The 27,424-nt window shown below is 47.3% G+C and overlaps 1 protein-coding gene across 2 annotated transcripts in view; it reads left to right on the top strand.

The window, feature by feature from the left end:
* ARSG (arylsulfatase G) overlaps positions 1-27,424 on the top strand; it is a 143,470-nt gene that overhangs the window by 45,593 nt on the left and 70,453 nt on the right. For both annotated transcript variants that reach the window (XM_033183866.1, XM_033183867.1), the window contains exon 2: positions 2,297-3,061. In XM_033183866.1, the coding sequence (XP_033039757.1) occupies positions 2,844-3,061 (218 nt within the window). In that variant the 5' untranslated portion in view covers positions 2,297-2,843. The remainder of the gene's footprint in view (positions 1-2,296; positions 3,062-27,424) is intronic.

The following is a 27,424-nucleotide window of genomic DNA, read 5'->3' as shown; positions in this document are numbered from 1 at the left end:
GGTGTTCAACTGAAGCTTTGTTGTTGTTGTTGTTGTTAATTTTAGATTAAAAAAATAGAGATAAGGTCTTACTATGTTGGCCAGGCTAATCTTGAACCCCTGGCCTCAAGTAATCCTTCTGCCTCGGCCTCCGAAAGTATTGGGATTACAGGAATGAGCCACCATGCCCAGCCAACTGAAATTTTTATTTGGTCCACAATTTCAACTCTGTTCCTCCTTATTAAACTTCCTACTTGACTGGATGTGGTGGCTTATGCATGCAATCCCAGCACTTTGAGAGGTTGAGGTGGGAGGATCACTTGAGCCCAGGAGTTCCAGACTGGCCTGGGCAATATAGTGAGACCCAATCTGTACAAAAAATAAAAAGAAAATTAGCTGGGCTTGGTGGCATACACTTGTAGTTCTAGCTACCCGGGAGGCTGAGGCAGGAGGATCATTTGAACCCAGGAGTTTGAGACTGCGGTGAGCTGGGATCTATCTCTTTAAAAATAAATAAATACATAGATAAAATAAACTTACAAATTTAGGGCTTTTAAGTGAACTAGAGCTAATCTAGTTTTATCCTTGGCTCCATTTGCAATCTCTAGCTTAAAGTATAACCTTCAATTCCCGTCTTTCAAAACTCAGTCTGATTTGTTGCTTTTGTTTGTCCACTGAAGTTGAGTCATCAGTTAGATTAAGCAGTTTCCTTTTGCTTCTTGCACTAGACTCATGATGTTTTTGTTTTCCAGCACCTATGCTACTTAAAGTGTGACCCAAAGACGAGCAGTACAGGCCTCACATGGGCTTGTTAGAAATACAGATCCCAGGCCCAGCGTTATCTACTGAATCTGCAGTTTAATAAACACAAAATCCACAGCAGATTCGTATGTACCTCCATGTGTAGGACGCACCACTGGCTGAACATGTCTTTAGATTTTCTTATTAAAATTACATGGCTAGGATGCAAAGGGACACATTTCCATGAAAAAAAAATTATGAAATTTTTTCTGACATTTTATTATGAAAATTACAAACATACAGCAAAATTAAAAGAGTTCTATAGTAAGCACCCATATGTCCTCTACCTAGAATCTATTGTTAACTTTTTAAAACCATTTCCTTTTCCCCCAGATTAACTTCTGTCAAGAATTTTAGCTGGGCCTGGGTGTGGTGGCTCACGCCTGTCATCCTAGCACTTAAGGAGGCCAAGGCAGGCAGATCCCTTGAGGTCAGGAGTTTGAGACCAGCCTGGCCAACATGGTGAAACCCCATCTCTACCAAAAATACAAAAATGTGCTGGGGTGTGTTGGTGGGCACCTGTAATCCCAGCTACCAGGAGGCTGAGGCATGAGAATTTCTTTTTTCTTTTTTTTTGTTTTTTTTGAGATGGAGTTTTGTTCCTGTTGCCCCAGGCTGGAGTTCAGTGGTGTGATCTCAGCTCACCACAATCTCCACCTCCTGGGTTCAAGCCATTCTCATGCCTCAGCCTCCCGAGTAGCTGGGATTACAGGCATGTGCCACCACACCCGGCTCATTTTATATTTTTAGTGGAGCTGGGGTTTCTCCATGTTGGTCAGACTGGTCTTGAACTCCCAACCTCAGGTGAGCCGCCCACCTTGGCTTCCCAAAGTGCTGAGATTACAAGTGTGAACCACCACTCCTGGCGAGAATTTCTTCAACCTGGGAGGCAGAGATTTCAGTGAGCCAAGATTGTGCCATTGCACTCCAGCCTGGGTGATAGAGTGAGACTCAGTCTCAAAAAAAAGAATTTTAGCTGGGCATGGAGGCACATGCGTATAATCCCAGCTATGTGGGAAGTTGAGGCAAGAGGATCACTGGAGCCAGGAGTTCAAGACTGGCCTAGGCAACGTAGCAAGACCCTATCTCCAATTTTTTTTTTTTTTTTTTTTAATGTAGAGACATTAGGTTATAGCATGACTGTTACAGATAACCATGTCTTGGTAATAAGGGTCTCACCTCTCCTTCTAGAATTCTCAGTGGCACACTGGGATTTAGCAGCATTGGGGGCTGGTCCTGGTCTCACCCAGAACACTGGGCCTCAATATCCTCATCTATACGGTGAGTGGGTTGGCAGAGATCATCTCTAATGTTACTTCCAACCCTGTCACTATAGGTCCATTGCAAGTATTATTATCATCACTATTTTTCAGGTGGAGAAACAGATGAATCAGTTAAATATCTGAATAAAAACATCTGTTGGCATGGAAAAGTGATTATTTCCTAAGCTACTGAGTAAAACACAGCTGCACTGGCAGTTTTAACTCTGTTTTCTTGTCAATTTTTGTTCTTTCAGGAAACCTTACAGAAACATGAAGCCCTCAACCATCTGGAACTCAGAAACTTATTCGGGGCTGACTGTGGCTTCTAGAACATCCAGGTGTTCTGCAGATGCAAGAACTCATCCTGTAGTCACCAGATGGAGTCCCAGACAGATGTGAGGCCTGTGCTGTGGCTCTGCAGCCCTGAATACAGAAGAGTCACTTTCTTAGTGGCCAAAGAGCAGTTATTGACATTGATGGCTAATGATTGAACAGAACCAGTTGTTTTACTGAGCTGCAGTGAGGAAACACTGACCATAGAAGATCAAGCCAAATTAGGGATTGCAAATTTCCTGATTCTTTTGAATTAGGATTCCAGACGGGGGCCTCATTTCTGTAGCCCCCAACACTCCTATGGCCATTATCACCGCCATCACTGCTGCCACCAGCGTCTTCTTGCAAACTCCACCCCTGCTCCCCAGAGACTCCCTGCTTTGAAAGTCAGCAGAAAGGAAGCTCTCAGAAAAGTCTCTAGTAGTGGCTGCCGTCGCTCCAGACAGTCGGAATCCTGCCTTAACCACCATGGGCTGGCTTTTTCTAAAGGTTTTGTTGACAGGAGTGAGTTTCTCAGGATTTCTTTATCCTCTTGTGGATTTTTGCATCAATGGGAAAACAAGAGGCCAGAAGCCAAACTTTGTGATTATTCTGGCTGATGACATGGGGTGGGGTGACCTGGGCGCAAACTGGGCAGAAACAAAGGACACTGCCAACCTTGATAAGATGGCTTCGGAGGGAATGAGGTGAGTCTTGAGATGCCAGGCCAACCTGTCTTTGGATGTCTTACTCCCGTTCTTGAGAGGGGAAGGGGGCCGTGCAAAGCACTTAAAGAGTCATTGATGGACCCATGCTGATTTAATTAATCTATTAATGAATTTGATTTGAAGCTAGCATAGCATCCTGAAGAAATCCCGCCATCTAGCACCCATCCATCTGTCTGATAACATTTAATTATGTGTTAGGCTCTAGGAATACAGAGGTGAACAAGATAAAACATTTTTGCCCTCAAGTTATTCATTGTCTGGTAGAGGAGACAGGTTAAAAGGAAAGTAAGGGGCTGGATGCAGTGGCTCATGGCTGTAATCCCAGTGCTTGCGGAGGCTCAGGCAGGAGGTTCACCTGAGCCCATGATTTTGGGACCAGCTTGGGCAACCTGGCGAGATCCCACTCCTACAAAAAATAAAAGCAAGTTAGCCAGCGATGGTGGCACACTCCTGTGATCCTAGCTACTTGGGAGGCTGAAGTGGGAGGATCACTGGATCCCAGGAGTTCAAGGCTGCAGTGAGCTATGATCGTGCCACTGCACTCCAGTGTGGGTGACAGAGTGAGACTCTGTCTCTTAAAAGACCGGGTGCAGTGGCTCACGCCTGTAATCCCAGCACTTTGGGAGGCCGAGGTGGGCGAATCTCCTGAGGTCAAGAGTTGGAGACTAGCCTGGCCAACATAGTGAAACTCCGTCTCTACTAAAAATACAAAAATTAGCCAGGCACGGTGGCAGGCACCTGTGATCCCAGCTACTTGGGAGGCTGAGGCAGGAAAATCACTTGAACCTGGGAGGTGGAGGTTGCAGTGAGCTGAGATCGCGCCACTGCACTCCAGCTTGGGCAACAAGAGCAAGACTGTCTCAAAATAAAGAAAGAAAGAAAGAAAGAAAGAAAGGGAAATAAGGGAAATAAGAATTATAAGCAGATAGTTTGTGAGCCCACTTCCAGATTTTTTTTTTTTGTTGAGAAGGAGTTTCACTCTTGTTGCCCAAGCTGGAGTGCAGTGGCACGATCTCAGCTCACTGCAACCTCCACCTCCTGGGTTCAAGTGATTCTCCTGCCTCAGCCTTCCAAGTAGCTGGGATCACAGGTGCATGCCTCCACACCTGGCTAATTTTGTATTTTTAGTAGAGATGGGATTTCTCCATGTTAGTCTGGTCTCGAACTCCTAACCTCAGGTGATCCGCCCACCTTGGCCTCCCAAAATGCTGGGATTACAGGCATGAGCCACCGCACCCAGCCCCAACATCCAGAGTTTTTGGAGAACAGAGGCGAGGGTATGGAACCCAACCTGGGGTTTCAAGGGAGGAGATGGCCTTTGAAGAGCAGCAGAGAGTGTGTGAGGCGTGGGAGACATGACTCACTTATTTATGAGAGGCATGGCTTATGCTTAAGGCATACTAAATTCTAAGGGACCACAAAAGAGGAACCTATGCATCTGATGAGTGGAAGTGTTTAGGAAACAGCTATTGCAGATTTTTGTTAAAACGCCCAGCTCCTTTTCCCACTTAGATGGAGAACAAGCATTAGAGCTTTCAGGCTTCAGGATTTTCTTCTTGGGCTAACATTGGTCTGATTGTCCAGCTTGGATCCTGTCTGCATTTGGTGAAACTCCTCCATGTGGTTTGGGGGGAATCATTTCAGCTCACCACTTAGGATGACGCATAGGGCATCTCCACAGAATTTTGGCCACTTGCATCCTAGAGCTTGATGCTTTTCCTGAGATACATGCCCTTGGTGGGTGGCAGTTTCTGCATCTGTTCTCACTCACTCCAATTCTTCCTCACCTCCATCAAGGTGAACTTTGTAAAAACACTCTTCTTCTTCCAGTCCTTCAAAGACATTTTTAGCCCTAAGGATAAAACTCAAACCCCATACCACTGGTGTTTGGCTGGGTGCGGTGGTTCACGCCTGTAATCCCAACACTTTGGGAGGCCAAGGTGGGCACATCACTTGAGGACAGGAGTTCAAGACCAGCCTGGCCAATGTGGTGAAACCCCATCTCTACTGAAAATACAAAAATTAACCAGATGTGGTGTCACACAGGAGAATTGCTTGAACCTGGGAGGTGGAGGTTGCAGTGAGCTGAGATTGCACTGCTGCACTCCAGTCTGGGCAACAGAGTGAGACTCTGTCTCAAAACAAGCAAACAAAACCAACAAAACCCCAAACTGGTTTCTTCACCGCCCCTTCTCTCTTGAGTGGTCTTTGGGTGAGCACTTCCCTCATCTGTGTGATGAGTTCATCCTGGTGCACTATCCACTTCCTCTGTTTAATTAGTTTCTAGTCACTACGTAGGTCTCAGTTGTACACGAGGGCCTCAGGAAAGCTTTCGTGGATGCCTCAGGTATTCTGTGATGGTCCTTGCTGCTTACCGTGGTGGCTGTTCAATCATCTGACCACTACGTTGGGTTGAATAGCATGCTCCCTAAATTCTTGTCCATCCAGAGCCTCAGAATGTGCCCTTATTTGGAAATAGGGTCTTTGCAAATGTTATTAGTTAAGGCTCTCGATGATCTCAGAATCGATTCAGGGTGGATCCTAAATCCAGTGACGTTTCCTTATAAGAAGAGGAGACGGCCGGGCGCGGTGGCTCAAGCCTGTAATCCCAGCACTTTGGGAGGCCGAGACGGGCGGATCACGAGGTCAGGAGATCGAGACCATCCTGGCTAACATGGTGAAACCCCGTCTCTACTAAAAAATACAAAAAAAACTAGCCGGGCGACATGGCGGGCGCCTGTAGTCCCAGCTGCTTGGGAGGCTGAGGCAGGAGAATGGCGTAAACCCAGGAGGCGGAGCTTGCAGTGAGCTGAGACCCGCCACTGCACTCCACCTGGGCGGCAGAGCAAGACTCCGTCTCAAAAAAAAAAAAAAAAAAAAAAAAAAAAAAAAAAAAAAAAAAAAAAAAAAAGAAGAGGAGACGACACAGAGACACACAGAGAGATGGTGACGTGAAGAAGGAGGCAGAGATTGGAGGCATGCCTCTACAAGCCAGGAACACCAGTGACCACCGGCAACCACCAGAACCGGGAGAGAGACACGAAACGGATTCTCCCTCAGAGCCTCCAGAAGGTACCAGACCGGCTGACATCTTGATTTCAGACTTTTAGCCTCCTATACTGTATTTATTTATTTATTTTTAAGACGGAGTCTAGCTCTGTTGCTCAGGTTGGAGTGCAGTGGTACGATCTTGGCTCACTGTAACCTCCACCTCCCGGGTTCAACCGATTCTCTAGCCTCAGCCTCCCGAGTAGCTGGGATTACAGGCATCTGCCACCGTGCCTGGCTAATTTTTGTATATTTGTAGAGATGGGGTTTCACCATGTTGGCCAGGTTAGTCTCGAACCCCTGACCTCAAGTGATCCACTCGCCTTGGCCTCCCACAGTGCTGGGATTACGGGTCTGAGCCACCATGTCTGGCCTGTACTGTTGTTTTTTTTTTTTTTTTTTTTTAGCAATTTTCTTTCTTTTTTTTTTTTTTTTTTTTGAGACGGAGTCTCGCTCTGTCACCCGGGCTGGAGTTCAGTGGCGCAATCTCAGCTCACTGCAAGCTCCGCCTCCCGGGTTGACGCCATTCTCCTGCCTCAGCCTCCCGAATAGCTGGGACTACAGGCGCCCGCCACCTCGCCCGGCTAGTTTTTTGTATTTTTTAGTAGAGACGGGGTTTCACCGTGTTAGCCAGGATGGTCTCGATCTCCTGACCTCGTGATCCGCCCGTCTCGGCCTCCCAAAGTGCTGGGATTACAGGCTTGAGCCACCACGCCCGGCCTGTACTGTTGTTTTAAGCCACACAGCTTGTGGTAATTTGTTACGGCAGCCACAGGAAACTTACACACCTCCCTCCTTCATTTTTTCAGGAAGAAAAATGCCTCATCTATTCTTTCCTGCTTATATTCCTAGCATGTAGCACAGTACCTGGTACATAGTGGACAATTAATATTTGTTTGTCAATAAATGGGCTCTAGGAGCTCCAGATGCCCTGGGATGTCACCCCAAATGTTGCATATAAGAAGATTTTTCTGGGGAGAGAGTTCATCCATCCATTAGCACTTACCAGATTCTCAAAAGGGCCTGGGTTGTGAAATGCTTAGGAACTTCTGCTTTCAGTGTCTAGCGGGTTAGTGAGGAAATACTAGTCCCATTATTTAAGCTGAGATTTTCGAAGCTTACACATTTTTTTTTCTCATGTGCTGTCTCTACTGTCACACTCTCATCCTGAGCAGAAAGGGCGACTCAGGGGTCAGATGCCAAATGTGGTTCGTTGGGCTCTCCTTCTCCCCACCCCTTATGAAAGTGTTGCTTTCCATCTGAGCCTCGTGACAGTGGCCAGGTGGATAGCCCTCTGGGCTGAGGTCGTCGGCTTTTCATTCTTCTTTGTTGACAGGAAAGCCGGGCTTCCTGTGAGGCCATGAACTGATTCATCGCTGGTTTCTTCCTCTGCCTACTCACGGCCAGTGGGGAACCGTGACTTTCAGACACAAACTCTTATTGCCCAACAGGGTCTGGGGTGACTAGCTGGGACTGCACGCTGAAGCCACCATGCCCGGTTCTATTGGCTCCTTTTCGTTTGTGAATAAATGAATTTTCTAGGACTGCTGGAACAAATTACTCCAAACTGGACAGCTTAAAACATGACTTTGTCCTGGCCAGGTGCGGTGGCTCACACCTGTAATCCCAGCACTTTGAGAGGCTGAGGCGGGCGGATCATGAGGTCAGGAGATCGAGACCATCCTGGCTAACAAGGTGAAACCCCATCTCTATGAAAAATCCAGAAATTATCTGGACGTATTGGTACACGCGTGTAGTCCCAGCTACTTGGGAGGCTGAGGCAGGAGAATGGCATGAACCCAGGAGGCGGAGCTTGCAGTGAGCCGAGATGGTGCCACTGCACTCCAGCCTGGGTGACAGAGCGAGACTCCGTCTCAAAAAAACAAAAACAAAACCAAAAAAACATTAATTTGTCCTTTCACAGTTCGGAAAGCCAGAAGTCCAAAATCAAGGTTACGACTGACGGCTCTGACAGAGAATCCATTCCTTGCCTCTCTCCTGGATTTTGGTGCCTGCTGGAATCCTTGGCATTCTGGGCTTGAGGACTCCTATCTCTGCCTCTGTTGTTACGTGGTGTTCTTTCATGCCAGTGTCCAGACTCCCCTCCTCTAATAAAAATACCAGTCATTGGATTGAAGGCCCACCCTCCTCCAGTATGACCTCATCTTAACTTGATGACATCTGCAAAGACTCTATTTCCAAATAAGGTCACATCACAGGTTCTGGATTGATATGAAATTGAGGGGAACACTATTCAGTCTGGTGCAATTAGCCATATTACATATCTTTTTTTTTTTTGAGACACAGTTCCACTCTGTCGCCCAGGATGGAGTGCAGTGGTGCAATCTTGGCTCACTGCAACCTCTGCCTCCTGGGTTCAAGTGATTCTCCTGCCTCAGCCTCCTGAGCAGCTGGGATTACAGGCACCTGCCACCACGCCCGGATGGTTTTTGTACCTTTAGTAGAGACGGAGTTTTGCCATGTTGGCCAAACTGGTCTCGAACTCCTGACCTCAAGTGATCCACCCTCCTTGGCCTCCCAAAGTGCTGGGATGACAAGCATGAGCCACTGTGCCTGGCCTACATATCTCTTTTTCCTCCGCTTCTAAACGCAGTCTGTAATGTAGTAGGTGGTCAGTCAGTATCTGTTGCATTGAAGACCAAATGTCATGCTTAAGAGGGCAGGAGCCAGACAGTTTGAGCTCAGATTCCAGCTCTGCCACTTCCTATTTGTGAGCTGTGAGCTGGGCAAGCTGCATCATCCTTTGGAGTTTTGTTTTCCTCTTCTGTAAGTGGGGACAGTGATAGCACCCCTACCTCACAGGATGTTGTGAGGGTTAAATTAAGTAATCCGGGCTGGGCACAGTGGCTCATGCCTATAATCCCAGCACTTTGGGAGGCCGAGGTGGGCAGATCACCTGAGGTCCGGAATTCGAGACCAGCCTGACCAACATGGAGAAACCCCAACTCTATTAAAAATACAAAATTAGCCGGGCATGGTGGCACATGCCTGTAATCCCGGCTACTCGGGAGGTGGAGGCAGGAGAATCACTTGAACCCAGGAGGCAGAGGTTGCAGTGAGTCGACATCACGCCATTGTACTCCAGCCTGAGCAACGGAGCAAGACTCCATCTCAAAAAAAAAAAAAAGTAGTCCATAAACCAGGTGTGGTGTAGCATGTGTGTGATCCCAGCTGCTCCAGAGGCTGAGGCAGGTGGATCCCTTGATGCCAGGAGCTCGAGGCTGCAGTGAGCTATGATCATGCGATTGTACTCTAGCCTGGGCTACAATCGCATGTCTCATTAAAAAAAAAAAAAAAAAGGCCGGGCGCGGTGGCTGGCTGGGCGCGGTGGCTCAAGCCTGTAATCCCAGCACTTTGGGAGGCCAAGACGGGTGGATCACGAGGTCAGGAGTTCGAGACCATCCTGGCTAACACAGTGAAACCCCGTCTCTACTAAAAAATACAAAAAGCTAGCCGGGCGAGGTGGCTGGCGCCTGTAGTCCCAGCTACTCGGGAGGCTGAGGCAGGAGAATGGCGTGAACCCGGGAGGCGGAGCTTGCAGTGAGCTGAGATCTGGCCACTGCACTCCAGCTCGGGCGACAGAGCAAGACTCCGTCTCAAAAAAAAAAAAAAAAAAAAAATTAAGTAATCTATGTAAGCAGCATAGAGCCTAGCATACAATGGAGAGGGTTCTATGTTAGCTGTGGTTATTTTTGTTATTGTTACTAGAAATGTCCATATGTAATGTCAGTGTGAATTGGCTAATCTGCGTGATAAAAGGTCCAATGACAAAACTTGGAAGGATGAGGTGGAGTTCCAGTGACAAATTCCTGGTAATCCCTATGCTGGCTGTGCGCCGGGACCAACACCTTTATTTGAATCAACACAACAGCTGCAACAATCACTAACCCTTACCAAGCTCTTGCAAGGTGCCAGGCTCTAGGCATTACCCTGGTTAATTCTTGGTACCACCCTACTTTTTCTCTTATATCTCAGATGAGGAAATTGAGGTTAAGTAACACACCCAGAGTTGGTGAGTGGCCAAGCCAGCATTCAAACTCAGATTTCCTCATTCTAGAGCCTTATTCTTTCAGGACTGGGCAGAATTGGGGAATTAGCAAAGAGAATCCATCAAGATTTGGCCAGCTTTGCCGTGTGGCTGTCAAAGAGGAGGAGGCCAGGCATGGTGATTCATACCTGTAATTCCAGTACTTTGGGAGATCGAGGTGGAAGGATTGCCTGAGCTCAGGAGTCCGAGAGCAGCCTGGGCAATATAGCAAGACTTCATCTCTACAAAAAAAATCAGTAAATTAGCTGGGCATGGTCCGACCTACTCTGGAGGCTGAGTTGGAAGGATTGCTTGAGCCAGGAGGTTGAGGCCACAGTGAGCTATGATCGCGTCACTGCACTCCAGCCTGGGTGACAGAGTGAAACCCTGTCTCAAAAAAAAAAAAAAAAGATTGGAATCTCATCATTTTTTTCTCTCTTTGGTGCTAATAAGGATTTTTGTGCTGTCCAAGCATAAGAGGCAACCTGAGAAATGGGATTGTATTTTATTTATTTATGTATTTATGTATATATGTGTTTATTTATTTTGAGACGAAGTCTTGCTCTGTCGCCTAGGCTGGAGTACAGTGGTGCGATCTTGGCTCATTGCAACCTCTGCCTCCTGGGTTCAAGTGATTCTCCTGCCTTAGCCTCTCGAGTAACTGGGACTACAAGTTTGTGCCACCATACCTGGCTCATTTTTGTATTTTTAGCAGAGACAGCATTTCACCATGTTGGCTAGGCTGGTCTTGAACTTGACCTCAGGTGATCCATCCGCCTTGGCCTCCCAAAGTGCTGGGATTACAGGCGTGAGCCACTGCACCCGGCCAGAAATGGGATTTAGATGTCAGTCATCAAAATGGTTGATGTAACCATCTTTCAGGAGGCTCACCCAGCCGGGGATGTGTGATGGCTGCAGTTTCAGGCACCTGTGATCTTATCCCGCCCACTCCAGCTTCATCTCCAACCCTCTCCTCATGTTCCTCACATTGCACTTGTTTCTGTTCCTTGAACATAGGCTTTTCCCTGCCTCAGGGGCTTTGCACTGGCTGTTACCCCTTATTGGCAAGCTCTCTCCTCAGGCTTCAAGCTGCTGATCCCTTCTCATCCTTCTGGCCTCTACTCAAATACCATCTCCTCAGAGAGGCCTTTCCTGACCACTCTCTCCAACATTGCCTTCCTTCCCCATGCACATCTCCTAGCCATTCTCCTGTATCATGACCTGTATCACTGTTCAAATGATCTTCTTTGTTTACTTCTTTATTGCCTGTCTCTCCCACTGGAATATCACCTCCTTATAGGAGCCTCCTTATCTGTCTTATTTATGTCTTCAGTGGCTAAAACAATGCCTGGCACATGGTAGGTGCTCAAACAATAATTGTTCACGTACTTGGACTCCTGGGTCTAAACTTCTAGGTGTGCACACATGGGCTAACCCGAGCATGAGAGCTGGAACTAGACTGCCTGGGTCTGTTACATGCTAGCTCTGGGACGCTGGGCTAGTTACTAAACCTTGCTGGGCCTTAGTTTGCTCATCTCTGCAATGGGAAAATAATAGCACCTACATCACAGGACTGTTGTGAGGAGGAAATAAGGTCATATAAGGCAGCAAAAGGGTCCCTGGCATGTATTGGTGCTTGATGGGTGCTAGCACTTAATGATTCCCTATGACACCGGCCCTGCTCCCCTGTTCATCATGCCCTCCTCTGGCTGGAGGGTGAGGCCTGTTTTCTCAGCTTCTGTTCCAAAAGCACCTGGCTCTGTCTATTCCCAGACTCTCACCTCTCCCCAGGCTGAGCTGTAGGACTTAGAATCTGCTTGTTTCTTCTCATTCCTAGACCAAATCCCCAAGTCAACACCTAAAGGTCTCAGTAACATTTCCCTTTTAGTTCGTGGCCAGCGCACGCTATTCGTTTTTTGTTTGTTCTCAGCCTGGCTACAGGAGATGTGATTGGCCCGTTTTGTGCACAGAAAGAGCACCATCCATACCACAATTATGATGTCATTATTTGTTAAAGGAGAAAAGGAATCTTTGGGGGAAGAAAAGCAGAACCTTTCATTGCCTTCGTATTTTGGTAACCCTTTTCAGACTTCTAAACTCCATCTACATGGAGATAAAATAGGGATGATGGCCTAAAATCCCACAGGCTTAAGCCTATTTAGAGTAGCCCAGGTCAAAGAGCATTCATGTCACCATACCCTTAGGGAGAAACTGAGGCCGAGAGACGTGAAGCGTTTTTACTATTTTAATCAGCTCTCTGCCATGTGTGGGTAGATTATCTCGTTTGTGGGTTTGCTAGCTTAAAGATTGGCTACATGAAAAATAATGATGAACTTTTTTTTAAATTTGTATGTGAAAAACACAAAGCTACCGCGAATCAGCAGACATCTCTTTATCAGAGGGCGTCGTTGTTCGGGGCTCCCCAGTGTTGAGAGATTGCTCGTGTATGCACCACAAGGCCCAGGTCCTCTTGCACGTGTCAGTAGGTTAAGCAGCCAACCTATTTTGCCCTTGACTTTGTGGGATGTCATTTTGCCAATGTCCTTTGCAGATCTGAGCTGGGCTATGCTGTTGGACACTTACCAGTTTAAAAATGATAAGATAGCCAGAAGATAATTGAAGTGAAATTTAAGTGAAAATGTCAGGGACTTAGTAATCAACTAAAACTTAAAAATTTTAAGCAATTGGCCAGGCACAGCAGCTTACGCCTTACGCCTGTAATCCCAGCACTTTGGGAGGCCAAGCCTGGCGGATCACCTGAGGTCAGGAGTTCAAGACCAGCCTGGCCAATGTGGTGAGACCCCCGTCTCTACTAAAAATACAAAAATTAGCCAGGCATGGTGGTGGGTGCCTGTAATCCCAGCTACTCGGGAGGCTGAAGCAGGAGAATCTCTTGAACCCGGGAGGTGGAGGTTGCAGTGAGCTGAGATTGTGCCTTTGCACTCCAGCCTGGGTGACAAGAGCGAGACTCTGTCTCAGGAAAAAAAAAAAAAAGGCAATTAAAACGGGAGATGAAAAGCAACTTGTATTACAATAGGGGACAGAGGGATGAATTGCTCATGGTTTAAAAAAGAGAAGAGGACAAACGCATTCTGTGGGCATCTTTTTCAGCTCTTCATGCAGCCTGAAAATATTTAAGATAACTCAGAGCTCAGTGAATAATCCTGATGATACAATAGTAGTTTGGTTCTTGCTGGCAGCACATCTCAGACCCAGGGAAAGCCAGTGCTGCTTTCACCTGTGATGAACAAGCGACACTATTTCTTGAAAATTCTCAGGCTGGGAAGTACCTTGCATATGACTCCCGGCAGGTGGCTGGATTCAGGCAATGGCCTAGGATTTCTGAATGAGGATTTGAGCTCCCGGGCAACAATGACTCACAGGTCTCTTGGGAGAGAGAAGGAGGATGCCCAGTGATCGTGAGAGAGAGGTGGTCCCAGGCAGCGGAGCCCAGATACTTCCCACTTGCTTGAACTGTCTGCCAGGCTGACTCAGAGGTGCAGGTGACAGCACACTGTAATCGTGTTACTTATGTACGTTGATTTGCAATACGTTAACTTTGCACCTTGATCTCGTTTCTTCTGTGCTTTCCCCCTTCTCTACTCCTGGTTTAATTTTGAGTCAAGTCAATGCTGCTGCTGCTAGGAGTTACAGGCAGTGGCTTAGCTAGGAATCAAAGATCAATATTCGCCACAGGAAGGTCAGGGGCTCCCAGGGACTTGAGGCTGTTTCTAAAACGGGCCTCAGTGAGCAATGAATTGAGCTGTCAGTTTAGTTGAGCACTTGGCTTGATTTGTGTTCTCAGAATTGGCTTTTTGCAAGAGTTCATGCACCCTATTACCTCTCCGACCTCTTTTTCTTAGCCACCCTGCTGCCTGGGGGATTTGGCAGTAACCTAATGGAAGATGCAAACCAGGTCGGCAGTGACACTGCAGGGATTGCGATGAGGTCTTGATGTCTGTTGGACAGTATGGGGACGAGGGCAGAAAGGACATTCTGAACAAGACCAATGTTAGAGAGAGAAGGACCCTTCCTCTTTCAGGTAATTCCTTTTCAGCTGTATTCCTATCCCTGACAGTAACTCAGATTCGGGGTTGGGAGGACCCTCACTGGGGAGAAATCCTCTTGTCCTGTGACCTTCACCATTATCCCTGAGATGCCAGCTTTGGGAGGTCCTATCCTGACTTCTCTTTGTAAGCTCTTGGCATGGTGGGACAGGCGACTTTATATTTTTGCACTTGGGTAAATAGGTCAAATAGACATCAAAATCATGTCATGCCCACCTTTCAACTGGGGCCAGGTAAATGCTGAACAAAAGGGACTTCAGGTTTTTACCTCATGGCTCTGTTTAATAGATGGGGACAGGCAGGAACACAATGACCTAGATGGTAGCCAATCTTAGAGAAAAGAAAAGGAACTGAAATATTAACCAGTGGGGCCTTGGTGCCAGCCTGCTTAACCAACTGCAAGTTCAAAGTAGCCTGTCCAATTGCTATTAATAGTTCCTCTTTTAAGCCTCCCCAATACAGTCATTCAACAGTGAATCTCTACGAAGAGGAGGACATGAGATAAATGCTGGAGACTCTCCCAGCTCTGCCCTTAAGGGACCGATAGCCTGATGGCAAATAAAGACAAGAAAACCAGCCTTTAGAATGCAGGAGGGTAGTGTGCTGTGAGAGTGGAGACTCCTGCCATATCTCCTACTTCTGTGCTTTTATAACCTGAGATGGATGCATCTGAATTGACAGCTTAGGGGATAGAACTAGCGTATCACCTATAGATTGGTCTCAGTCAAGAAAGAGAAAGGCCCCTTGCTGGGCTTCTCACCCTTTAGGTGATAAAGCTTGCAGTGAGGAATCCTGTTAAAGATAGTGCCATGGCCAGGTGCAGTGGCTGATGCCTATAATCCTGACACTTTGGGAGGCCGAGGGGGGCAGATTGCCTGAGCCCGGGAGTTTGAGACCAGCCTGGGCAACACCGTGAAACCCCATCTCTACTAAAATACAGAAGAAATTAGTTGGGCGTGGTGGCGTGTGCCTGTAGTTGCAGCTACTCGGGAGGCTGAGGCAGGAGAATCGCTTAGAACCCTGGAGTAGGAGGTTGCCGTGAGCTGAGATCACGCCACTGCACTCTGGCCTAGGTGACAGAGCAAGACTCCGTCTCAAAAAAAAAAAAAAGTGCCGTGGGGCTACAGGAAGAGAAAAGTCATTTCTCTAGAGCAAAGTCAGGAGGTCATCAATAAAGATTATCTGTTAAGACTTGAATGCTGAGGCTTAAAATAAAGGGAGAGGAGAGTGTTGTAGGTGGAAGGGAAGGCAAGAGCAAAGACCTAGACCTGATTCCTAGGGCCTCCCTCGGAGCACTGTCCCAGGTGCTGGGAACACAGCTGTGATCCAGACACCCAAAAGCCCTCACTCTCCAGGGGGTGTTGCATTCTAGCAGTTGAGTATGGCAGGGCTGGGAGCGTGAGGCTGGATGGAGGGACTGGGCATCTAGTACCGTGTGTCGTGTACATGTTTACAGGATTGGACGTGATCCTGCAAGCTGTGGGGATCCTGAATGACTGAAGTCATCCCCCTGCATTTGAGATGGGATATTCCAGCTTACCAGGATGGCCCACACAGGTGGCTGGAAGGGCAGGGGCCACGTTGCAGGGATCTTCAGGATGGCTTGACTCAGAATTGTGGCAATGGAGAGAGATGTCAGGTTCAGGAGGTGCACAGATGCCTGTGTGTATGTCGCATTGTCATATACCTTGTGTGTGTGCTTCCTTGAATGTGAATGTTCATATATATACGAAATTATGAAAAGGAAAGGAGAAATTTGCCAAGGACCATAACCAAGCTCAGCTGCCAGGAATCCTTTCTGGAAAAGAACAAGAGGCTGGATGTGGTGACGTGTGGTGGCTACTTGGGAGGCCACCCAGGAGGCTGAGACAGGAGGATCGCTTGAGCCCAGGAATTTGAGGCTGCAGTGCACTATCCTTGCTCCTGTAAATAGTCACTGCACTCCAGCCTGGACAACCTAGCAAGACCCCATCTCAAAAAACAAAAAAAAGGGAAAGAAACAAAAAGAACAAGAGTATAAATGGATGAATGAATGAATGAGTAGATGAAAGGCACCAAGTTCACTATTTGCTTGTAGCTTACAAAGGGCCTGCATATCCGTGATCTCAATGATCTCAGTTGACAACCTTCTGAGGAATAAGTCAGCCGTGTTCCCATTTAACAGAAGGCAATGTGGAGGGCGGGCTGAGCTGGTTCTCTAAGTTTTCTTCAGCTACTTTCCAGTTCCCATCTCCTAACCCTGTCCCTCTACACACAGAGGCCACAGCAAAAGATTTTAAAAACCTATTTTCACGTCCATGCCTTTAAATTATGAATGGAGCAAGGACAGTTTTTATTCCAGTCACATATCATTGTAGAGAGTTGCCACAGAACGCCTCATCATCTATTTTAAATTCCTTGTAAATGAAGGCTGGACACGCTTAACTTTGCGACGTTATGTCTCTCTGGGGCTTTTGTGGCAGCCTTTCTAGTGCTAGCGTTCCCTGATTCTAATACACATAATTTATGCAATGGCAAGTTGCTTTGGTTTCTGTCTGGCTGTGTCTTAATTTGCGTTGATTTTCTTGTTAACAGGCTGCTGTAATGTCTGGCTCTGTATTTCCAGCTTTGCTTTACAATGTATTTTCAGACTTTAATTAGGACCCCTGATGGTGAACTGGCCTGAGCCTGCCCAGATAGACTTGGGAGAAAAGAAAGCTTTCCAAATAACAAGGTCATTTTATTGCTTATTAATTAGTCCCACTAAATGGAGACAGTGGCCAGGAAGGGGGAAAAAGGTGACGTGCAGGCCAGTTCATAAAGCTGCATTTTTTGGGGTGGGTACAGCCTCTCCAAAGAATTGCAAATAAAGGAAACGAGATTGTTTCTGAGAGTTAAGCTATGAACTTTAACACACAGTGGGGAAGGCATTGAGCCCTGAAAGCATCCGCTTAAGTGATTACATGAAAAATGAACTGACATGTTTTTTCCAGTCAAACCACCTGAGTTTCCCCAAGTGTTGTTTGTTTGTTCACTAGAGATTTCTGGGGCAGCGCTGTCCCACCAAGGTGCTGCGCTTGGGGCTGGAGTCGCAACTCTAAGCCCCATCTCATGGAACCTACACCCGGCAAAGGAACTCAAAACTGCATCCTGCTGTAGAAATGTACCATAGCTGGCCGGGCGCGGTGGCTCATGCCTGTAATCCCAGCACTTTGGAAGGCTGAGGCAGGCAGATCACAAGGTCAAGAGATCGAGACTATCCTGGCCAACCCCGTCTCTACTAAAAATACAAAAATTAGCTGGGCATGGTGGTGCGCGCCTGTAGTCCCAGCTACTTGGGATTCTGAGGCAGGAGAGTCGCTTGAACCTGGGAGGCAGAGGTTGCAGTGAGCCAAGATTGCGCCACTGCACTCCAGCTTGGCGACAGAGTGAGACTCCATCTCAAAAAAAAAAGAAATTAAGATAGCTGTTCCCAAGATGAGGACATTAACAAGTCCAAGGGGAGATTACATTTAGGACCATCATTAAAACTGGGCAAGCAGGGATAACATTCAGGCAGTGTATTTTTGGCACTGGCTAGCCATATTAGTCAACTGGGGTTGCTGTAACAAATACAATAGACTGTATGGCTTAAACAATAAATGTTTATTTCTCAAAGTTCTGGAGGCTGGAAGTCCAACATCAGGGTACTAGCATGGTCAGGTTTTGGTGAGGGCTCTTTTCCCGGTTTGCAGATGGTCCCCTTCTTGCTATATTCTCACAAGGAGAATACAGTTCAAGACCAGCCTGGCCAACATAGCAAGACCCCATCTCTGCAGTATTGATAATAATAAATTAATAAGAGAGGGCTCTCTCTCTCTCTCTCTGTTGTTATCATCCTAATTATTGGAATACATGGAGGGTCTGAAAGGAGAACTGATTTCTTTTTTTTTCTTCTTTTTTTTTTTGGAGTGAACAGATTTCGAATGAGCATCTACTTGGTGCCATATCCTATCAATGTGATTTATAAATTCTCTCATTAGGTCCTTGCAGGGATTTTATAAGATTAGCATTATCATCCTCACTTACATATGAGTAAAATGAAGTTCAGATAGTTTGAGTCACTGGTAGACTCTAATTTATAAATTCTAGGTCTTAGAAGTCAATGAAAACTAGGAAAAGGATTCACATTAACTTGACATTACCCCGAAGCCATAGACATACTTAATGAGAGAGAGAGAAAGAACCCTCTTATTGATTAGTGAATCACTATTATTGTAAAGAAAGCTCTTGCTATGTTTCCCAGGCTGATTTTGAACTCCTGGGCTCAAGCAGTCCTTCCACTTCACCTTCCCAAAATGCTGGGATTATAGGTGTGAGCCACCACGTCCAGCCAAGCCCTCTTTTCACAAATGCACTTACCTCCTCATGGAAGCTGATGGAACCCTCATTACCTTATCTAAATCTAATTATCACCTAAAGGGCCTGTGTCCACATACGGACACACTGGGGATTTGGGTTTCCACACATGAATTTTGGAGGGACACAAGCATTCAGTCCATGGAACCAGGCAAGAGGAAATGGTGGCTCAACAGCCTTTGAGTATCCCAGACCCACTGTCAAAGGTCAATCCACAGGCTGGGCGCCGTAGCTCACACCTGTAATCCCAGCACTTTGGGAGGCCGAAGCGGGTGGATCACCTGAGGTCAGGAGTTCGAGACCAGCCTGGCCAACATGGCAAAACCCTGCCCCTACTAAAAATACAAAAATTAGCCAGGTGTGGTGGCGGGTGCCTGTAATCCCAGCTATCTGGGAGGCTGAGGCAGGAGAATTGCTTGAAACTGGGAGGCGGAGGTTGCAGTGAGCTGAGATCGTGCCACTGCACTCCAACCTGGGTAACAGAGCAAAACTCCGGCAAAAAAAAAAAAGTCAATCTATAGTGGAGAAAAGGCCCTTAAGCTTCACAAAGTAAAGGACTTTTTGGATGCTCCATTTGAATTGTCTTAGCATTAATGAAGTCCACACTCACTAAGGCAAACTTCAGAATCTGATTTCCTGTGTAGCTTGTGCACAGGAAGAAAACATGTTGACCACGCTGACATTCTGGTTCCTGTACCCATCCTTGGAAGTCAGATGGGTCACGGGCATTCCTGCCTCTTTCTTGGGCTCACGTGGTTTGTGTGGATGTGAGTCAGGCTGTCGGGGCTGGCACCACCAAGCTTGAGTCTCAGGACTTTCCTAGCCAAAGGCTGGCTCCTGTAACATGATGACCTAGTTAATACGATACCTCCTGCGGACCGGCCCAGCTCCAGACAGCCTTCCCTCGCATGGCTGTAGTGGAAAGAGCATAGGAATTTGGATTGGAAAGGCCTGGGTTCAAATTCTGACTTTGCCATTTCCTAACTCTAGGGGTCTGCAGTCTTCAATATGGCACCATGGTGAGACAGGCCTTGGCATAAGATGCATTGAGCTCATACCAGCTATGTAGTCTTGGAAAGCTATTTAAACTCTCTCTGCCTCAGCTGCCCTCTCTGTAGAATGGGAATTTGGATGTCTATTTTACAGAGTGTTTTAAAAGTTAGAAATATGTGAAACATGATTAGAGTAGTAGCCACTTGGTACATGGTAGATATTTTTGTTACTATAAGATGAATAACGCTAATGCCTATTTATACTTTAGGTCTCAGCTTACACTTAACTTCTTTTAAGAAATGCTTTCCCAACACACAGGTATACATACGTGGTGCACTTTGAGAACATCCTGTGCTTCATGTTTTCCAAATCCTCTTACGTAATGAAATTATCCACCTCCCTCACTGACCGGTGAGCGGCTTGAAGGCAGGGATTTGTCTTGTTCATTGGCATATCCTGGATCACCTACAGCAGGGTTTCCCAACCCCCAGGCCACTGGTAGCGTCCATGACTTGTCAGGAACTGGGCTGTACAGCAGGAGGTGAGCGGCAGGTGAGTGAATCTTCATCTGTATTTACAGCCACTCCTCATCACTCGTGTTACCACCTGACCTCCACCTCCTGTCAGATCAACAGCAGCATTAGATTCTCACAGGAGTGCAAGTCCTATTAAGAACAGGGCATGCGAGGGATCTAGGTTGCACGTTCCTTATGAGAATCTAATGCCTGATGATCTGTCAGTGTCTCCCATCACCCCCAGATGGGACCATCTAGTTGCAGGAAAACAAGCTCAGGGCTCCCACTTGTTCTACATTATGGTGAGTTGTGTGATTGTTTCATTATATATTGCAATATAATAATAATAGAAATAAAGTACACAATAAATGTAATGCATTTGAATCATCTCGTAACCATCCCTCCCAACCCCTGTCTGTGGAAAAATTGTCTTCCATGAAACTGGTCCCTGGTGCCAGGAAGGTGGAGGATAACTGACCTACAGTATAATAACAAGGATTCTCTGGTTGTAAGTGACAGAAACCCAACTCAATCAACCTAAACACAAAAGAGGCACAGGTGGGGCTCTTGAACTAAGCCCCTGAGAGCCTCCGTTTTTTTCTCTGTGCTTCTGAGCCAGTTGGCCCATTCTTTCAAGTTCCTCCATGTGATAGTCAAGGAAGCCCTTACCCTTCTGGGGTTGCATGCTTATAGCTTGATATTCCAGAGGGGGAAGAAAGAGCTCTTTCTCATTCTCTGGTTCAGAAAATTCCAAGTTTTTTTTTTTTTTTTTTTTTTTTTTTTTTTTTTTTTTTGAGGCGGAGTCTCGCTCTGTCGCCCGGACTGGAGTGCAGTGGCCAGATTTCAGCTCACTGCAAGCTCCGCCTCCCGGGTTTCCGCCATTCTCCTGCCTCAGCCTCCCGAGTAGCTGGGACTACAGGCGCCCGCCACCTCGCCCGGCTAGTTTTTGTATTTTAGTAGAGACGGGGTTTCACCGTGTTAGCCAGGATGGTCTCGATCTCCTGACCTCGTGATCCGCCGTCTCGGCCTCCCAAAGTGCTGGGATTACAGGCTTGAGCCACCGCGCCCGGCCTAAAATTCCAAGTTTAAATTCACAATAACCCTGCTTGGCTTATGGGTCACAGGCTGGTTCACTGAGGACAGAAGGTTGTGCTAGTGTGATTAGCGTGCAGTGGAGTCCTGTACTGCGTTAGTATCCAGGTGGGACATGACATGGGAAACTATCATTAGGTCTCACCAGGTAGAGTGCAGGACCCGAGCTGCTGGTGGTGGAGAAACAGCGTTCGTGAGGTCTGGTATTATACCCCAGGGCAGTGATGAGACTAGGCAGACATAACTCTGCTCTTGTGGAACTCTAACCTGGATAAGGGAGCCAGCAGCAGCAAAAAGACAAATCCCTGAACAAGATAAAGTCAGATATGATAAGGGTTAGGGACAAACGCAAACAGTGCTGCTGCGGGTGTAGCCAGGTCCAGGAGATCTCCCCAGGAGGCAAAATGAGAGCTGAGGCCCAGTTGACCAGGAGGGGCCAGCCCCGTGGAGACCAGAGCAGAGTGATTAGGACAGAGGGAACACAAAAAGGGCCTGAGGCCAGAACCAGCTGGAAGTGTTCTACAAAAAGCAACTCAGCCGGGCACGGTGGCTCACGCCTGTAATCCCAACACTTTGGGAGGCCGAGGCGGGTGGATCATGAGGTCAGGAGTTGAAGACCAGCCTGGCCAAGATGGTGAAACCCCATCTCTACTAAAAATACAAAAATTAGCCGGGCATGGTGGCGCATGCCTGTAGTCCCAGCTACTTGGGAGGTTGAGGCAGGAGAATCGCTTGAACCTGGGAGGCGGAGGTTGTGGTCAGCCGAGATCATGCCGTTGCACTCCAGTTTGGGCGACAAGAGTGAAACTCCATCTAAAAAAAAAGAAAAAAGAAAAGAAAAAGCAACTGACCTTGTCTGGCTGGAGGGGAGAGAGCTTGGGGAGAAGGGGGTTGATGCCAAACGGGGTCCAGATCACTGGGGTGGCGAGTTCCCACCTTTCCCGTGTCACACCTGGAAACTAATGATACTTCTTGTGGTGGGTCGGGGTGGGTTGTTGTGCATCAGGGAACAGGCGTCAGCAGCCCCATGAGTCATGTGGAAGGAGTGGCCGGAGAAAGGGTGGATGCTCCACAGCAAAACACAACTGATGGCGGCAATAGTCAGTGCTCAGACAACAGGCGGATGTCTACATGAGACATGAAAAGGCTGCGAGACAGTTTCACGCGCTTCTGAAGTCAAAGTCAAGGCTTATCCTCCTGGAGGGTAAGGAAAGACTTTGTGACAACAGTAGGTTCTGAAGGACAAGTAGGAGTTTGGAAGGGCAGGAAGAGGGTAATGCATTATTTAGCAGAGATACAACAGAGTGAACGTGTTGTGTTGGAGAGTTGAGTGGGGTGTGGGGGAGGGAGGGATTCCAGATGTTCCAGGAAAAAGAATACTGTTGAGCTGGACCCTGGAGACACGCAGTGAGGTGTACTCATTTCTGAGGTCTACTGTAACACAGTACCACAAATTGAGTAGCTTACAACCACCAAAATGTATTATATTACAGTGCTGGAGGCTAGAAGTTCAAGATCAAGGTGTTGGCAGAGCCACACTCCCTCTAAAGCGCTAGGAGAAGTTCCTTCCTTTCCTCTTCCAGCTTTTGGTAGCCCCAGGTATTCCTTGGCTTGTGCTGGCATCATTTTCATCTCTGCCCTTTTTCTTTTTTTTCTTTTTATTTTTTGAGATGGAGTCTCGCTCTGTTGCCCAGGCTGGAGTACAGTGGCTCAATCTCTGCTCACTGCAACAAGCTCCACCTCCCTGGTTCACGCCATTCTCCTGCCTCAGCCTCCCAAGTAGCTAGGACTACAGGTGCCTGCCACCACACCTGGGTAATTTTTTTTTGTATTTTTAGTAGAGACGGGGTTTCACTGTGTTAACCAGGATGGTCTCGATCTCCTCACCTCGTGATCCGCCTGCCTTGGCCTCCCAAAGTGCTGGGATTACAGGCGTGAGCCACCGCGCCCAGCTCTGCCTCTTTTTCACATGGCCGTCTTCCCTCTGTGTGTCTCTGTGTCTTCATAGCATTCTCTTCTCTGTGTCTCTCTGCTCTTCTAAAATAAGGACAACAGTTACATTGGATCAAGACTCACTCTACTTCAGTATGATCTCATCTTCACTTAAAATTACCTCTGCAATCACCCTATTTCTAAATAAGTTCACGTTCTAAGGTATAGGGGTCAGGACTTCAACGTATCTTTTGGGGGGACGCAGCTCAACCCCCGGCTAGCAGCCATGGCTCAGAGGCTGATAGGTAGGTTGAGCCAGAGCATGATGGGTTCTGGTGGCTGAGACTTGGGGCTGCAAAATGGCATGACCAGTCGGCGTGCTAGCATGGGTTAGAGGGAGTGCGTCAGGTGAGGGACAACCCGCATTTGATCCTGGGTGGTGTCACTGGGAATGAGGAGGATCGGAAGGATGCAGGAAGTAGCAGGGAGACTTGAAGATAATGCCTCAGCCTCCACTGCCTCAGTGCCACTGCTTGACCAGGAGGGAGTGGTCATAGCTTTTGGAGGGAGAACGCTGAGTTTGGTTCAGTGCATGTTGAGTCTGAGTTGACATGTGACATACGTGTAGCAGTGAACATGATGCCAGGATAGCACCAGCAGCATCTAAGTGCCACTCACCCAGAGTTCCATCCACTCACATCCCGCTCACTTACTGCCCCTCCACACACTGAGATGTTCTCTTTCTCCCCATTTAGCTGGTGATGGCAGTCATCACGTTGCCTGCCATGAATTTTAAAAACCTACTCTGTGCTGGATGCTTTGCTAATTACTTTATGTACATCGTCTTATTGAATTCTTCAAATAACTTGATGAGGTAGGTCTGATTATACCCATTTTGCAGAAGAAGATAACTGAGGCTTAGACTGAGTTACCTGTCTAGTTTCACACTAGACAGAGTTGGGGCTGTATTTGGACCCAGGCTTGTTTTCCCTTGCCTTTAATTTTCTTGTCACTCTGCCTCCCATAGCACTTTCTTTGTATTTCTCTGATAGGGCTCATCTTATTTTCTCTTATTATCCACATATGACAGTTCTGCTAGAGTGTAAGCTCTTTGATGGAAAGGGCTGTAGCTCCCCAGCTAGCTCTGTTGTGGTTGGTTGAACTCGACCAGGAGCTTGTAGGTGAAAGGTTTGAGATGGCAGGTGATATGCGTGTATCTGTTTGGAGGCAGAGAGATGAACAAAGAGGGGGACGTCCAGTGGTGTCTTCAAGTCTACATGCCTAGCTGCTGGAGGGATGAAGTCATGGGGCCTGCAGAGAGCCCAGCTGAGGAAGCCAGTGTTGATGCAGGCTATGGCTTTCCCAGCAGACTGGAAGAAACAGGTCTCACCAGATAGAGTGTGGGACCCGAGCTGCTGGTGGTGGAGAAACAGCGTTCATGAGGTCTGGAATTATACCCCAGGGCAGTGACGAGACTAGGCAGACACACCTCTGCTCTTGTGGAACTCTAATCTGGATAAGGGAGCCAGCAGCAGCAAAAAGACAAATCCCCGAACAAGATAAAGTCAGATATGATAAGGGTTAGGGACAAACGCAAACAGTGCTGCTGCGGGTGTAGCTGGGTTCGGGAGATCTCCCCAGGAGGCGAAATGAGAGCTGAAGCCCAGCTGACCAGGAGGGGCCAGCCCCGTGGAGACCAGAGCAGAGTGATCAGGACAGAGGGAACACAAAAAGGGCCTGAGGCCAGAACCAGCTTGGGGTGTTCGAGAAAAAGCAACTCACCTTGTCTGGCTGGAGGGGAGAGAGCTTGGGGAGGAGGGATTTGATGCCACACGGGGTCCGGATCACCAGGGTGGTGAGTTCCCACTTTTCCCCTGTCATGTCACACCTGGAAACTAGTGATATTTGTGTCCCTTTCCAAGGACCTCCACTGAGGCTGGCAGTGGAGGGCTGTCTCGCATTGTGCTGTAAGGGCACTGCTTTCTGTGGAGCTGGGCAGGGAACAGACAGAGCCCACATTGGGCAGCTCTGGTGCCTCAAGTTGCCCCAGGCCCCACCTGGCTGCCCCAGGGGCTGAGAAGAGCACAATCTCAGAAAACCGATGGCTCATTTGGGCCTAATTGTGCTGCAGCTCCCCTGCTGGGAGGCTGTGATGGAGGGCCTGTAGGCTGTGCTAACTTCAGATTTGCTTGGACTGCAATAAGAACCCATGAAAGGGTTTCCAGCCAGGGACAAATCGCAGGGGTGTTTAATCTTTTGGCTTCCCTGGGCCGTGTTGGAAGACGAAGAATTGTCTTGGGCCACATGTAAAATACTCTAAAATTAACAATCATTAATAAGCTAAGAAAAAAAAATCACACACAAAAACTCAATGTTTTCAGAAAGTTTATGAATTTGTGTTGGGCCTCATTCAAAGCTGTCCTGGGCTGCATGTGCGCATGCTAGGTGATCATCATTTTTAAAGACACTGGACGAGGTGGCTCACTCCTGTAATCCCAGCATTTTGGGAAGCCGAGACAGGTGGATCACTGTTTCTTTGCTTCCTTAACATGGATTACAGGGTCTGCCCCCAGTAGCTGTTGCTGCTCAGTAAATATTTTTGGAATGAGTGAAATGATAAATGAATCCCTTTGTTATAAATCAGTAGCTTTCTCTCCTGAAGACCTCCTGACAGCCACTTCATGGGCCAAGGCCCCTTCCTAAGAGGTTCTCTTTGAGCATTTTCCTCTGACTGTAGGATTTTTTTTTTTAATTGAAGTGATATATACATAACATAAAATTAGCCACTTTGTAGCTGGGCATGGTGGTGCGTGCCTCTATTACCAGCTACAGCTCTCAGTCGGGAGGCTGAGGCAGAAGAATCCCTTGAACCCAGGAGGTGGAGGTTGCAGTGAGCCGAGATGGCACCACTACACCCCAGCCTGGGCGACAGAGCGAGACTGTGTCTCAACAAGAAAAAAATAAATAAAAATTAGAAAAATATATATATATAAAAGAGGAATAATATTCTTCCATATGCTTATAATACTGTTATTACACTCAGAAAATGAACAAAAATTCCCTGATATCTTACATTGGGTCTGTATTAAAATTCCCTTAATTATCCCCAAATGTGTTGTTAGTTTATTTGAACTGCAGGCCAATCAAGGATCACATATTACATTTGGTTTTGTCTCTTTAATGTCCTTTAATGTAGGTTACTACCCACCCCAATCCCATTTTATCCCATGATACTGACTTTTTGAAGAGACTAGACCAGTTTTCTTGTAGAATATCAAGATACTGGTTTGTTAAATTACTTCCTTGTGGTATCATTTAATTTGTTTTTCTATGAGCTGTATTTCCTGTAACCTGGAAATTAGATCTAGAGGTTTGATTAGATTCAGGGTAAATGCTTTTGGCAAGAATCCTTGATTTTATAAACTTCATCTTGCATCCCATCAGGAGATGTACGAGGTCAGGGTACCCATTGTGCATCACACTAAACTTAATCATTTTATAAGGTGGGGATCGCCAACTCTGTCCGATTTATGATGCTCCGAGGTTGACACTCTGAACAACCACTCCCAACACATCCACTGATCATCAGTTATTAGCTGGGAGATGTGTTGGTTTGGCTGCCCCACTAGAAAAAAAATAGATGAGGGCTGGGTGAGGTCGGGGGGGCGGGTTGCAAAAATGGTGATTTCCTGAGCCTGCCATCCCTTCCCTGCGTCTGACTGCCTGGCATGCTTCTGAAAAAGGGGTGCTTTCCCTCATCACCTAGTGATGACTGTGGTCCTTCTAAAGTGTCAAGATGAATGTTTACGAATTTTTAGGGTGTGGAATTGGCATAACATGCTTTTCTAATGGTGGTAAATGAATTTTTCTGAGTGTCAGTATGGACTAATGGATTTTTATTTATTCATGCCTTCAATCAAATACACTAATTGTTCTTGTGTGTGTGTGTGTGACCGAATCTTGCTCTGTCTCCCAGGCTGAAGTGCAGTGGTGTGATCTCGGCTCACTGCAACCTCTGCCTTCTGGGTTCAAGCGATTCTTGTGCTTTAGCCTCCTGAGTAGCTGGAATCACAGGCATGCGCCACCACGTCCTGCTATTTTTTTTTTGTATTTTTAGTAGAGACAGAGTTTCGCCATGTTGGCCAGGCTGGTCTCGAACTCCTGGCCTCAAGTGATCCACCCGCCTCAGCTTCCCAAAGTGCTGGGATTACAGGTGTGAGCCACCACGCCGGGCCTCATTGCTTTTTGATGCCCACATTGTCCCAAGTTT

Source organism: Trachypithecus francoisi, unplaced genomic scaffold, assembly GCF_009764315.1.
Source record: "Trachypithecus francoisi isolate TF-2019V2 unplaced genomic scaffold, Tfra_2.0 Lachesis_group20, whole genome shotgun sequence".
Lineage (NCBI taxonomy): Eukaryota > Metazoa > Chordata > Mammalia > Primates > Cercopithecidae > Trachypithecus > Trachypithecus francoisi.
Note: the sequence above shows the minus strand (reverse complement) of the source record. Positions and strands in the feature narration are given on the sequence as shown.